Consider the following 14,974-nt stretch of genomic DNA (forward strand, 5'->3'; position numbering starts at 1 on the left):
CGGCATAACTTTGGTAATTCCTTAACAAGTGTATGCCGGTGGGGGCATAGCGAAATTTAAACTCTACCTTGCGATTTTTTTTAAAATTTTTGACTGAGTGGGGGTTCGAACCTGAAACACATGGGTTTTAGCCGAAGGGCAAAATTTAAAGATTTCAAATATGAGGGGAAAAATTTAAAGACCACCCCAAAAGAAGGGCAATTCTGCGAATTGCAGCAGAATTGCCCGATCGAATGTCTACCTTGAATAACTTTAACAGATGAGGGGTATATTTGGCCCAAAAATATAGCGACAGGGGTATATTTGGCCCCAAAGTATAACGAGGGGTATATTTAGCCCTTTTCCAATAGTACAAGGGTATATTTGGCTCTTTTCCATTTTTGAAAAGTACTTTTGGGAAAAATACATTTAGAAACACTTTTAAAAGCTTGACCAAACACTAATTGTTGCTAAAAAGTACTTTTCTGAAAAGTTCTTTTGAAAAAAAGTACTTTTAAAAATAAACTAATTTTAGAAGCTTGATCAAACAGGCTATTAGTCAAATGACCACTTCATTAATTTTATTAATTAAATTTCTTAGGAGCACCTTAAAAAATCAGTTACTATATTAGAATGGAGCTACTTCCTCTGTTCACTTTTACTTTTCCAGTAATCTAAAAATAGATTTTCACTTTTACTTATCATTTTTAACATATCAAGAAAAGATAATTTATTTTTTCCTATTTTACTCATAGTATTAAATACTCACTTCAAATTATTTTTCAAATCTAATAAAAGTATACACTAATTAATATGAATATATTGAAAATTATGCATTTTATTTATTATATAATTCCCTCTGTTTCAATTTGTTTGAACCTATTTTCTTTTTAGTCCGTGTCAAAATGAATGACCTCTTTCCTAATTTGGAAACAAATTTACTTTGTGAATGATTTATAGCCACACAAATTTTTAAGGCTTATTTTGAACCATAAATTTTAAAAATCTTTCTTCTTTCTTAAATATCGTGTCCAGTCAAATGAGTTCGTATAAATTGAAACGGAAGGATTATTAAACGGCGTGAAAAAGTTGAAATTGGATAAATAAAAATGAACGAGTAGTAGGTAGACATTTTGACCAAATGGTGATTTCACACTGTCATGCTCATCTTGTCCTCAAAGCCACGTATGCCAGATTGCCACCACATTACACCACATATATAAACCTTATTTTCTTCTAAAAACTTTAGATTCACTCCACCAAATAAAGACTTTTTTTCCCTCTTACTTTTCATATCTGTTTTCTTGATTTCCTATTCACTTGATCATCCAAAAATGCAAAATTCCCATTTTTCATCAATGGAAAAAATCAATTTCAGAACAAAAGTTCTAAGCAGACACTTAAATCAAGAAAATCCAACCCCAAATTCAATAATCCAATCATTTCCATGTTTAAGTTACACCCCACCTGAATTATCAGAACAATCATCCATTTTTGACATAAAAGAAATGAGAAAACTAATGGATGGTCATAATTTAGTAGATAGAGACTGGCTTTTTGGTTTAATGTTACAAAGCAATTTGTTTAATCCAATAAAAAGAGGTGGAAAAGTGTTTGTTCAACCTGATTATAATCATTCTAAAGAACAACAAAGGGAAATTACTATGAGGAGAATTTGGTACCTTCTTGAACATGGGGTTTTTGAAAAATGGCTAACTGGTAAAGGACATGAAGATGAGTTGAGAAAATTGGCTTTATTGGATGTTGTTGGGATTTTTGATCATTCACTTGCTATCAAGATTGGTGTCCATTTTTTCCTATGGTATGTTTTTGTCCATTGTGTACCTTTTCTTTAGAAGAATTAATCTAAATAGTCGTCCATCCAACTGCTTAAACTAAAAATAGTTGACTGATATACAATTTATATGTATAATTCATGTGTAATATGTGTATAATCTATGTATATCGACTAGAAACAATAAACAGTAAATCACTCGTAGCTAATTGAATTTTTGATAATATGTCGCTAAGCAGCATTAGTGACAGATTTTATTGTTTAGTTGTAGAGTTTGTTTGTTGCTAATTCATGTTTTTAGTAGTATATTATATGTATGAGACCTCTGGTTAAGGGTTAAGGCACATTTTTGACATAAAAGAAATGAGAAAACTAATGGCTGGTCATAATTTAGTGGAAAGGGACTGGCTTTTTGGTTTAATGTTACAAAGCAATCTTTTTAACCCAATAAAAAGGGGTGGAAAAGTGTTTGTTCAACCTGATTATAATCACTCTAAGGAACAACAAAGGGAAATTACTATGAGGAGAATTTGGTATCTTCTTGAACATGGGGTTTTTGAAAAATGGCTAACTGGTAAAAGGCCTGAAGATGAGTTGAGGAAATTGTCTTTGTTGGATGTTCTTGGTATTTTTGATCATTCACTTGCCATCAAGATTGGTGTCCACTTTTTCCTATGGTATGTTTCTTCATTTTGTACCTCTTTTTAGGGATTTTTACACTGTACATCCGCATTTTTACACTGTACAGCCGTCCACTAAAATAATAGCCGGGTATTTTTTTGTATATTGATGGGATTTTTGTATTTTGTATAATAGGGACTACACTGGGTATGTTGTTGATGTTTATAGGGATTTTTACACTGTATAGCTGCCCACCAATATATAACAACAACAACAACATACACAGTGTAATCTCACAAGTGTGGTCTGGGAAGGGTAGTGTAAGCAGGCTTTACTCCTACCTTGGGAGGTAGAGAAGCGCCCATCAATATAATAGCTGACAAATGTATATTTTTTGTATATATTGCTAGCGGTTGTAATTGTTTTTGGCGAGCGGCCAAATGTGCAACTTTCCCTTTTTGCTCAACCATTTGGTACCCGAAACTAACTGTCCTGACTAATTCGGATTCTCGTGGAGTAGACCCACCTGAATAATTCAGATACCTGTCTAGTAGACCTGCTACGGGAGAAGTTCTCCATTCCCAAGGCTTACTGCAAAAAAAATAAAAATAGCTATGAACTTTGTCGCTAATCTGTTAGTAAATCACTTGTAACTAATTGAATTTTGATAATCAATGGTAAATAGTATTAGCGATTGATTTTGCTGTTTAGCTATAGAACTTGTCCTTCGCTAATTCTTGTTTTTAGTAGTATTATAATATATATATATACGAGACCTCTGGTTAAGGGTTAAGGACACATTTCTTGGCAGTCTGAGTGATACTTATGATATATTAGTTGTTGATTTTGTTTGTTTTTCACTTAAATTAGTAGGGGTGAGTTTTATGAATACTCTTTGTCGAGTTCAGAGAATTCATAATTCCACTCATTTTTTTTACCATGGTTGTCAAAAGAAATAATTTTGAATAGGAATACGAAAGAATCTAAGTAGACATTAAATTTTACTGACATTCTTGATTGCCTGATTGATTGGTTGAAAAAGCTTACTTGGCAACATCAGGCCGGTGAGTATCAAAATTCTCAGTACAGACATTCTTGATTGCTTGATTGATTTGTAAAATTCTAAGTAATTGAATTTTTCTGTACATATATTCTATGTTATATTTTCCGTCAAGACTTCTGGGATATCTGCATATCAGTGAACTTTCTTGATATGATTGGACGATTTTTATGTTGGTGGTCAACCTACTGCAAGAAATAGATAAATTTAGGAGTATGAATTAGAAGAACCTTTATAGGTGAAATTTTGTGTCGGGAAAATCTTGATTGGTTGGTTGAGTTGCATAAATTAAAATTCCAGGTAAGCAAAAAGCAGTGGTGGGGCTACGATTTTGGTCACGGGTTCGACAAAACCCAATAGCTTTGGTCCAAACCTTGTATTTGCGTTAAAAAAATCTTTTATTATGTATAATTAATTTATCTAAAACACAGTAAGCTGCCTTGTCTAGAATTCAGAACCCACAAACTCAAAATCCTAGCTCTGCCTCCGACAGAAAGTCATTGAGCTTTTTGGTTGATTGATTCAGGGGCGGTGCGATCCAGTTTTTTGGTACCAAACGACATCATGATAAATGGTTGAAGGACACAGAGAATTACGTGGTTAAAGGTTGCTTCTCGATGACAGAGTTGGGGCATGGAAGTAATGTATGTGAAAGTTGTTTAAAATTATACAGTATGTGACTTTAGGGAGTAAACTGTTGCCCATTGTTTCTGCAATTCTAACTGAATTCCTTTGCAATTACCCTTCAGGTTCGAGGTATTGAAACAGTAACAACGTATGATTCGAGCACCGGAGAGTTTGTCATAAATACTCCGTGTGAATCAGCTCAGAAGTACTGGATTGGAGGCGCAGCTAATGTAACTACTCCCCTCTGTTTCAATTTGTTTGTCTTACTTTCTTTTTTGATCTGTTTAACAAGGATGTCTCTTTCCTAATGTGGCAACTCTTCAATTTCAACATCCCACGTGGCATGTTTAAGACTACAAGGTTAAAGGGCAGTTTAGTACATCATACATATCTTTAGTTTAAGACCACAAGATTCAGAAGTCTTCTTTACTTTCTGAAACTCCGTGCCAAGTCAAACTAAGACAAATAGATTGTAACTCTTGCTTGAGCCTTGTTCTAAATTGACATAATTTCTCTTTACCCATTGTAGCATGCAACACATACTATAGTTTTCTCCCAGCTCATCATTGACGGGAAAAATCAAGGTGTCCATGCTTTTATCGCTCAGATCAGAGATGAAAATGGAAACATTTGCCCAAACGTCCGTATAGCTGATTGTGGTCACAAGATTGGCTTGAATGGAGTTGACAACGGCAGAATCTGGTATAGAAGAACTGTACCTGAACTTGGCTTTAAGTGCAGTAAATTGTACTACATTTTGGCGGTTAGAAGCTAATATCTTTGTGAAATCACATAATCCAGGTTTGACAATGTCCGTGTACCCAGAGAAAATTTGTTAAATTCAGTGGCGGATGTTTCTCCAGATGGAAAATATCTTACTGCTATTAAGGACCCTGACCAGGTAAACTTAATTCGTTTAAGGCAATGATTCCTAAATTCTTTTGTTGTGCTTGATTCCCCTATCAAGATTCATGCAAGTATTTTCTAAGGAAGCAAAATATGGATATCTTTATCTGTTAGTGTTCTTTACGATCTATAATAGGAGACTCAATGACCCTCTTTGGCCAAGCTTCCAAAAAAAAAAAAAAAAAACTGTTTTGGCTTCCCAGAAGCTTGGCCAAAACACAAACAGGCTAATAATATTTGAATTTTGGAATGTTTTGGATAATTCTTTGGTAGCTAACTGAATTTTGACAATTTGTTTCTCAGAGATTTGCAGCATTTTTGGCTCCTTTGACATCTGGTCGTGTGACAATTGCAGCTAGTGCAACTTACTCAGCAAAGGTATGACTAGCAACAGTTGCTTCTACTCAAGTATTTTGTTTATCACTCATAAAAAATATTTTCATGGCATCTTATCTTCTTGTCTTGCTTGATCAGATTGGTTTGGCAACTGCAATAAGATACTCGCTGACAAGGAGAGCATTTTCGGCTACTCCTAATGGACCTGAAGTTCTTATACTTGATTACCCAAGTCATCAACGGCGACTTCTTCCTCTTCTTGCAAAAACGTAAATGCTCGCCGAATTGCACTAATTTTTTTATTCTACCATGCATCCTTTCCTTCGTACTCTTTGTACTATTATTCTTTGTTTATGGTTTCCCTCCTTTGTTTTGTTTTCTTTCGACAGAGATACATCGGTAAAAATAACCAAAAACCATTGGCTGTTTTCTCTTTTAAACTGAACTATATTTTTAACCTTTCTAATATCCATTTTGTCGCTCCATAGTTAACTTGCTGGCTGTAAGTATGCATGGAAACTCTTCTATGCTTGCTAATTGAAACTTGTTTTATAATAAGCTTTTCAGAATGTGGTCCACAAGTTTTTTCCTTTACTAATATGTCGTTTTTCTTATACTTCCTCTGTCCCATTTTGTGTAGCGTCTTTCAAATTTCGAGAGTCAAAACACGTTTTTCTTTGACCGCGATCTTTTCATATGCCTTTGAAAAATTTTAAATTATCAATTATTGTGACTTATAGTACTTCTTACGTAGTTTCCAAATATGTAAATTTTATTTTGAAAAACTTAAAGATTTCATGTTCGAATTCACGGTCAAAATTTAAAGGTTTGACTCTCGAAATTTGAACGGTGCCACATAAATTGGGGCAGAGGGAGTAGTATATTCTCAGAGTCACTTAAGGTAGATCAATAACCCCCCAATCCACCCCAGCCTCGGGGCCAATTTTTTTCTATTTTCAGCTACTGTATTTATCATATCATTTGTTAAAACCTACCGTGCAGTCTGCCATTTTGGCACTCATGGGACTAATAGCCTGTTTGGCCAAGCTTCTAGGAAGCCAAAAGTTCTTATTTTCAAAAATTGAGGTGTTTGGCCAAACTTTTATGTAAAACATAAGTGCTTTTGAGTAGTGAAGTTGTTTTTCAAAAGCTAAAAAATAGCTTTTCCCCGGAAGCACTTTTGGAACCTTGGCCGAGCACAAGTTACTACAAAATATTGGTAGAAGCGCTTTTCAAATTTATTAGCCAAACACAAACTGCTATTCTCCAAAAGTACTTTTTTGAAAAGCACTTCTGACAAAAAACTCTACCTGCACAAGGTAGGGGTAAGGTCTGCGTACCACTCTACCCTCCCCAGACCCCACTTGTGGCATTACACTTGGTATGTTGTTGTGCTTCTGACAAAAAGCACTTCTGAAAATAAGCAGATTTTGAAATCTTGGCAAAACAGACTATAAGGCTACATATCATGAGTTGTCAGATGTTGGTAAAAATTTATGGTCTCCCAAGTTAATCAACCCAACTTTGTCTCATTGCAGGTATGCTATGAGCTTTGCTTCTAATTACCTGAAAATGATATATGTCAAGAGGACACCTGCGATGAACAAAACTATTCATGTTGTTTCAAGTGCATTCAAAGCTACCACAAGTTGGCATAACATGCGAACTCTTCAGGTAGTATATACGCACAAAGAAAACTTGGATTGTTACCGATTAAACTTTCTTCCGGACTCTATAAGATTCTTTAAATATTGAATCAGGAATGTCGTGAAGCCTGTGGAGGCCAAGGGTTGAAGACTGAAAATCGGGTTGGCCAGCTAAAAGGTGAATATGATGTCCAGTCTACTTTTGAGGGTGACAACAATGTTCTTATGCAACAGGTATGGTTAAAAATGCTACTATTTGTTTTACAAAGTATTTTACATATGTAGTTTCTTCTGACTGGGATGAAATTGAAATTGTAATTTTTTGCTAACATGAATCTTCTGTAACACACTCAAGCAAATGTGTGGCTCTTGACTTGAATAGTCGAGAAGATTGTAGATTTTTGCATCAGCATTAGGTGAAAGACGAAATCTTAGTCATTATCTTAGCTCTGAGAAATAGAAGGTTATATCATTAATTCGTTTAGCATAGGGTTGTCAAATGGGCGGATTGGGCTGAATTTGGGAGGGTCAAATTGGCAAGTTAAATGACCCAAAGTTACTTGGGCTGAAATGTGCTAAAAACCGGGTCATAACCCAACCTGCCCAATTCTTACTAAGTTTTAGATTCTTTCTTTGTTTTCTTATAATTTATATAAGTACCTAATAAAAGAAGTTCCTTTTATTGTGGCTATATATAACATATCAAATAAAATAATGTCTTCTCAAAAATATTTAGATTAAGTTTCTCAGGGGTTAATTTGGGCTACATTATCAGCCTAGTGTTAAATGGGCTGAATTGGGCGGGTAAAAATGGGCTGAGTTAATAAACTAAACGGGTCATTAACTTGCCCAAATCTAAGCGGGGTGGGGCAGTCATGATTTTATGGGTTAATCTTGCCACCTCTAGTTTAGCTCAATGATTCAGCATTGACCTACTCTTCGCACTAATTATAGATCTTGAGAGTGCATAGGAATATCTTCTCGAAAGGTGGTTATTTTAATATCTTCTCAAAAGGTGGTTATTTTAATAAATATGCATGGCAGGTTAGCAAGGCACTTTTTGGGGAATATGTTTCAGCCAAAAGGAGTAAGAAGCCGTTCAAAGAATTGGGATTAGAACACATGAACAACTCTCGACCCGTCATACCTTCACAACTCACAAGTTCTACAATGAGGCAAGCCCAGTTCCAGGTAACAAATATTTTGTTCTTTTTTATTTTAGATGAATCACTTATCAGGTCAAAAGTTCTGATTGCCTTTCTTCCAGAACGACATATTCTGCCTACGAGAACGTGATCTGTTGGAACGTTTTGCTGCTGAAGTTTCCCTATGCCAGTCACAGGGAAAAAGCAAAGAATATGCTTTTACTTTGGTAAGTGTACCCTGTTCTTTTACTCCCTCCAGTCCAAGATAATTGATGTTTTAGCCTCTAAAAGTTGGTTCAAAATAATTGATGATTCATAAAACCAAGAAGGTATTTAATTCTTGTTCCAAATTTGCGCTCGACACATTCCCATATCCCCATGATAATTATGCCAACCTAAAAAGAAAAGAAAGTCACAATTAAGGGTATATTAGTCAAATCCCTCTTAACTTTAGGAGTAAGTGAATTCCTTAATTCATGTGCCCAAGCCTAAAACATGAATTATTTTGGACTGGAGGGAGTATCCTTTTCTTGTTCAATCTGTATCTGGTGCTTGCATATAACACATTGATTGTCTTTTTTTGCTTTGACAGAATTATCAGCTTGCTGAAGACCTCGGGAGAGCCTTCTCAGACCGAGCAGTTCTGCATACTTTTCTTGAGGCAGAGGCATCCGTCACATCTGGCTCCCTTAAGGTACTACAAATGTCTTTTAGTTCATTTCGATAGGGTTATCAGTGTAATATTCTATATGGGAGTGGCCTGGTGGAATAGTCGAGGGTCGCGCAAGTCGGCCCGGACATCACTTTCATTAAAAAAGGGGAGTGGAAAACTAATGTGAATGTAGCTTTGAGTGCGTAATAAGAAATACAGCCTCTGTTTCATTTTATATGTGGCGGTATTTGATTGGACCTGCTTTACAAAAGGAAGACAGACTTCTGCACATGCCAAATGTACCCTTAAAACTTGTGATCTTAAACATGCCTTGGTAATTATGTGGCTATAAGAGTATATCATTAAGGTAAAAAGAGAAGTACAAAGTTGAAGAACACTAAATTTAGAAAAGTATCTTTCTTTCTGGGAAACACAAAACTAAACGAAAGAGTGACATATGGGTGTGTTTGGTATGAAGGAAAATGTTTTCCGGGGAAATAAGTTAGTTTCTTACTTATTTTCTAGTGTTCAGTAAGCAAGCAAAAAATATTATCCCAAACATTATAGGAGATGGGGTGAAAAGGTAGGGGTGAGATGTCTTGGACGGTGGGGAGGACAATGATGTCTTGGACGGTGGGGAGGACAATCAATATGGACTACCACTATAGAACTTGTTTTCCCTACTACCAATAGGGAAGTCATTTTCCTTATTTTAAAGAACTTATTTTCCTGGAGAAAAAAATTTCCAAAATTTCTGACCGACCAAACATGGACAAATTGGAAAATATTTTTTGAAAAAGGTTTTACTCCATACCATACTGAGCTTTCAAATTGTTTTAAAGGTTCAGTAACAGTGGTTGGGAGTGGTTGGGAGTCTATCTGAAACAACCTCTCTACCCCATAAGGTAAGGTTAAGATCTGCGTACACCCCACCCTCCCTAGACCCCAGTTGTGGGATCACATTGGGTATGTTGTTGTTGTTGTTGTAACAGTGGTTGGGATTTGGGAAGACGTGTAAAATGTGTTGTGTGTAACCGTTGTTTCTCTTGCAGAATATTTTGGGTCTCGTGAGATCGATGTATGCTTTGGTCACACTAGAAGAGGATGCTGCATTCCTCCGATACGGATACTTATCGACGGATAACGCTTCTATGGTGAGAAAAGAAGTTGCAAATCTTTGCAGTGAACTAAGGCCACACGCTCTGTCCTTGGTCAGTTCCTTCGGCTTACCCGACGCCTTCTTGGGCCCGATAGCTTTCAATTGGGTTGAAGCCAATGCTTGGTCTTCTGAACAGAACTAGCTCGCCGTTCATAGATATACTACAAGGAGTAAAAAGATGTCATAACATGGTTAATTTATTCTTGCAACTAATGTGCTTCCCGTGAACTAATGTGCTTCCCATGAATAACAATAGGCTATTTTGCATTGTTTTCTTCCAGAAAATAAGTATATTTCACTTTTTCTGTTGCATCATTTAAAGGACAGATACTTTTACTCATAAATAAAATGTTATTTGATCCTGTGGCATGTTACAGATGCTTACTGTGTGTCTGTGATATAGTGAGAGTAGATGCTCATTAAGATACACTGAAATTTGAATGACACTGCAGTATAACACACAACCCTCAAAGGCCTAGTTCACATAACAATACGCTAATTTCATATTTCAAAGTAGTATGAGAACAAAAGCTGATAAAATAAGGGTAACAAATGCTCAGAATTACCAACAGGGGCAGGTGTTGTGCTGGAGGTACGTGTTCACCCAAGTTCAATAGCCTTAGTTTAGACCTGTTTATGTGATAAAAAAATCACTAAATAAGTCAAATAATAGATTTTTAACTTAAGTGATAGAACTTTGAACTCGAACTCATAAAGTTCAAATCGTAGACTCGCCTCTCATTACCAGGTACCTTCAAATACATTAGGGAAGAACAATCAACCAATTACATCTCACTCTCAAATTGGTTAGGATCGAGGGTCAACTATATGAATCTTAACCATTTTGTCGTCGTTCTCATCCTCCCATCACAATAAAGTTGTGCCTTTTGATGCGAAGGTCGACTATATGAGTCTTTTGTAAACATTTTGCCCTGTCATAATTGAAGAAATGAGAAGTTTGATAAGTGGTTAAATTCAATAACGCTCACAAGCAAGACAGTTGGAGTTGATTTTTTAAACGGTCACTTACGTTAATGAAATTACGTAGTAAAATCACATATCTTTTTCTTTCGTCACAACAAATCAACTAGCTATAGTCAAGTCTCTCAGAATATAACCAAAACCAAAAAACACAAAGCAGTTAAAAGAAATCATCACCGAGTTAATGGTGGAAAGGAACTTTGAACAAAGAATAATTGCCAGATATGAACTACAAAGAGATAAGGAGAGAGACTACTTTTGGAAAAATACCAGGAGGTTGCACTTAGACAACTCTGATTTTGGTGTTCCTTTTTACTTTGTGTTATAGTAAAAATTTGGTAGGTGGGGATTTATTCTGGTAGTTGGGTAATTAATTGCACTGTTGTAAGTATTTTGGGTTATTTTGGGATGCGAGGTAGTAGGTAAAAACTTACCCGTACTTGGTATTTACATCAAATTATATTGCTTTACCATGGTTAAGTTGAATTAAGGTTAGAATATGTATTAATTAACTATGATTTAATGATTTAACAATAAAAGTATAAGTGAAAACATATATCATGTATTCATTGAGTTAGTGCAAACACGAGGTGCAGATAAATTTTAGCCAGATAATATGTGTATTTATGGATAATAAAATGTGTAAGGTGGGTTGGTGCTGCTGGTAAGGTTATTAAATGGGAGTTGTTCTTGTAGAGTGAAGTGTGTAAAATGTTCTTGGGCATGTTGATGTGGTAAGCCATGTTGCTGCTTGTATTTTGATTTGTAAAATGGCTTAATATATATTAACGTTACGGAGTTCTGTTGTAATATTTGTATTGTTATTAGCTGAAAATATGCTTTTCCCACCTGATATTCAATATTTGTATTAGGTCATTAATTTGAAATGGTTGATGGAAGTCAAAGTGCACAAATACTTCATATTGGGACCACCATTTAAGCTATACATACATTGCATAAAAAGTTGCAAGTTTTCTCTTCGGAATGACTTCAGATATGCGGTGTCTAAAGTTAGGTTTGATAAAGTTTAAACTTCAAATAAAATATCTGAAGTTTCATATGATTGAAGTTCAGACACATACGGCTGTTAAGTCTTTTTTGCTTGCACTTTCGGCACATAAGCTTGAATTTCAATCATTTTTGCTTGAACTTCAAGCATAAACGATCATATGTGGCTGAATGCAGTTATTTTTGAAGGTCATTGGCATATGACTGAAGTTCAATCATATGTAACTTCACACATATTTTTGTTAAATCTAACATCAGACACCGATATCTAAGATTATTCCGTAGTGGACAAACATATTAAAAAAGAAGGAAGTTAAAAGTGGATGCAACTTAGTTTTACCTGCTAGAGTGGCTTTTGTGAGAGTGGTTCTACTCGCAATGTTCAAGAAATTAGTTTTCTAATCCTCGAGCTTGTTTTTCAGCATATCGATTATATATGAACTAACAATCGTTTTTGGAGAGTGTTGTGTTGTTCGTTGGAAAGCCTGGATAATTTACAAAATGCTCTCCGTATTTCATAGATTGGTATTGATTTATGTGACTTCTATCTTCTACAAGAGCTTTCTTTTTTTCTTGGCTTAATGTATATGCGCCCCCTAAACTTGCCTCCTTTTTCCATTTTGGCACCTCAACTAAGTGTTGTTCCTATTGAACCCCTGAACTCGTCCTCAAGTGTGTCTATCAAACCCCCTAAATCTGATTTTTATTAGAAGCAGAAATTAAATTGGGAAAATGAAAGTGGGGTAATATTTTAGACATGTGGTAAGCTATTCTTTAGGTCATGGATGTGTCGGTTTCCGCTCTTCCACTGACAACTTAATTAAGAGCTACTCTTTTTTTCTCTCTCAATTGTTGCTAATCTTAGCTAAAAAAATGACATAATTAAATTAGAACATATATTAGCATGTTGCTAAAATGAAGATGGAATACTAAGTAAGTTGGATTGTGTTTGATAGATACACTTGAAGACGAGTTCATAGGTTCAATAGGAACAACACTTAGTTGAGGTGTTAAAATGAAAAGAAAAAAAAACAAGTTTAGGGGCCGCATATGCATTAAGCCTTTTTTCTTTTGGAGAAAAGAACATTCCTAAATTTAAAAAAGTTAATAGTCTTTCGTGAAGTGAGTAATATAAAAACAATAAGCAGTCTCCTGGAGGATTCTTTCAGATGTGCAGTTTGTAGTTTGTACGAATAGGCCTCATATATGAAATTGGCATAATCATCATTTTGTTAGCATCAAATGTTTATCATTAGGTCAAAAACTATAGCTGATAACAAATTTTATTTTTTAAAACGGATTCATCAAATAAGCGCTATGTTTAACCATGATTCTGACTGAACCATCTCCACCCATCACCTAGCGCTCGCCATAAGCAAAAAGTTACATTACCTAACAACCCCCCCCCCCCCCCACCCCCTCCCTCCCTCCCCAACACCTACAACACACATCATGTCATATTTGGAAAAACCATAAATTGGTTTTAATACTACATGTTAGGATGAAACGTTTTCCATCATGCCAAAAAATATAGATAATAGCAAAGATAAAAAATTAATTTTTAACCAAGCCCATCACACAACATCATGTTCGACCATAACTTCGACTCGAACTATCTCCGGCACAATAAAGCTCCAAAATTCTTGAGATAATAACACTCGAAACTAATTAGTGTTTAGTGATATATATAAAAAAGTGGTAAAAGGAAAAACTTAAGAGCGACGAGACGAGTAGAAACTAGAGGAAATTGCTAAGCGGGCCGGTTGAGGCATGGTAAAACTTTGATAGGAAAAGACTTCTCCGTTCATCAAAAAATTATACTATCATGCAAATAAGATGGAAATAATATTTTTGGTGATATATATGCAACATTGAATCCATCTCTAATCTAGTAGAAAGAGATTTCAAATGTATGAACTAAATTTTTTGAATTTGATCGAATCCCTAACCGATATTCTATCTCCACCCACATAAATTCATATGTTGTACTCTAAATTCGACTATGTGAAGGGGCACGTCTACGATAATGTGATTGCTTAAAGAAAAATTAATTTCAGGTTTGAATGTATAATTTCTAGCTCTGCTCAAACCCAGGAAGCACATCATTTAAGAGTAGCTAGTGGTTCATTGTCCTCTTATTGTGATGATTGAAAAATCCACCAGATTTTGTCTTTTTTTTTTCTTTTTAAACATCACAATTAAGAGCTATTTTACAATTACAGGTTGCATTCCTTAAATGCTAGAAAATTGAAGTGAGAGATTGGAATCCACCGGTCAGCTGATTATAAATATCTTATAAGTTTTAAATGCTGAAAATTAGAATTTAAATGTTAAATTATTTATAAATAAATATTTATGTATTTGGATAGAAATGCTCAAGGGGGGTGATAAGCAGTTGATATGTTTGATAAAAATATGTTGTTAAACTTTTTTTTACTAAAATGACTAAAATACCCTTAGTTTTATTTGCAAAAAGTAATAAATTTGAAAATATCCTTTAAGAAAATGAGAAACACTTAGAAAACTAGGTGTTTTTTTTTTGGAAAGGTATTCTGATAATGAAAACAAATATTAAGGATGAAATAGTAGATTTGGTCAAACTAAAAATGCATATAAGCTAAAAAGTCATAGGTTAAGAATGACTAATTTATGACTGATTTTAACTTATAAACACTTTTAATACTTACAAAACGTGTAAATAAGAAAAAAAATGTCTATAAGCCAATTTAGCGGCTCATAAGCTTAGACAAACATCTTCTAAGAGAACACAAAGCAGTTTATTACTCCCACGTAACCATTTAACCAAGGGGAAGTTATACATTTAACTGTTAGGCCAAAAATATTTATATGCATTACCCACTAACCAATACACACACACACATATATATATATATATATATATATATAATTTTTTTTTCAGTGGACAGATATTTATATTAATTTCCCTTTAAACAATGCAGTAGCTTTCAAGTTATTAAGCCCATTGACCAAACATTGTCATATCTCATCACCTTAGAGTCCCTTATCTTTAGCACACTGTCAGTATATCAATAGGAATC

General features: G+C 34.7%; 1 protein-coding gene across 1 annotated transcript; it reads left to right on the forward strand.

Annotated features, from left to right (window-relative positions):
• Positions 1–1,217: 1,217 nt before the first annotated feature.
• LOC132630127 (acyl-coenzyme A oxidase 3, peroxisomal-like) lies at positions 1,218–10,288 on the forward strand. Its single transcript, XM_060345680.1, has 13 exons — positions 1,218–1,801; positions 3,982–4,099; positions 4,205–4,312; positions 4,612–4,784; positions 4,884–4,983; positions 5,292–5,366; positions 5,463–5,593; positions 6,863–6,998; positions 7,085–7,204; positions 8,015–8,161; positions 8,238–8,342; positions 8,708–8,809; positions 9,820–10,288. The coding sequence occupies exons 1-13, from the start codon at positions 1,314–1,316 to the stop codon at positions 10,066–10,068; spliced, it is 2,052 nt and encodes a 683-aa protein (XP_060201663.1). The 5' UTR covers positions 1,218–1,313; the 3' UTR covers positions 10,069–10,288.
• Positions 10,289–14,974: the final 4,686 nt, after the last annotated feature.

Source organism: Lycium barbarum, chromosome 1, assembly GCF_019175385.1.
Source record: "Lycium barbarum isolate Lr01 chromosome 1, ASM1917538v2, whole genome shotgun sequence".
Classification (NCBI taxonomy): Eukaryota; Viridiplantae; Streptophyta; class Magnoliopsida; order Solanales; family Solanaceae; genus Lycium; species Lycium barbarum.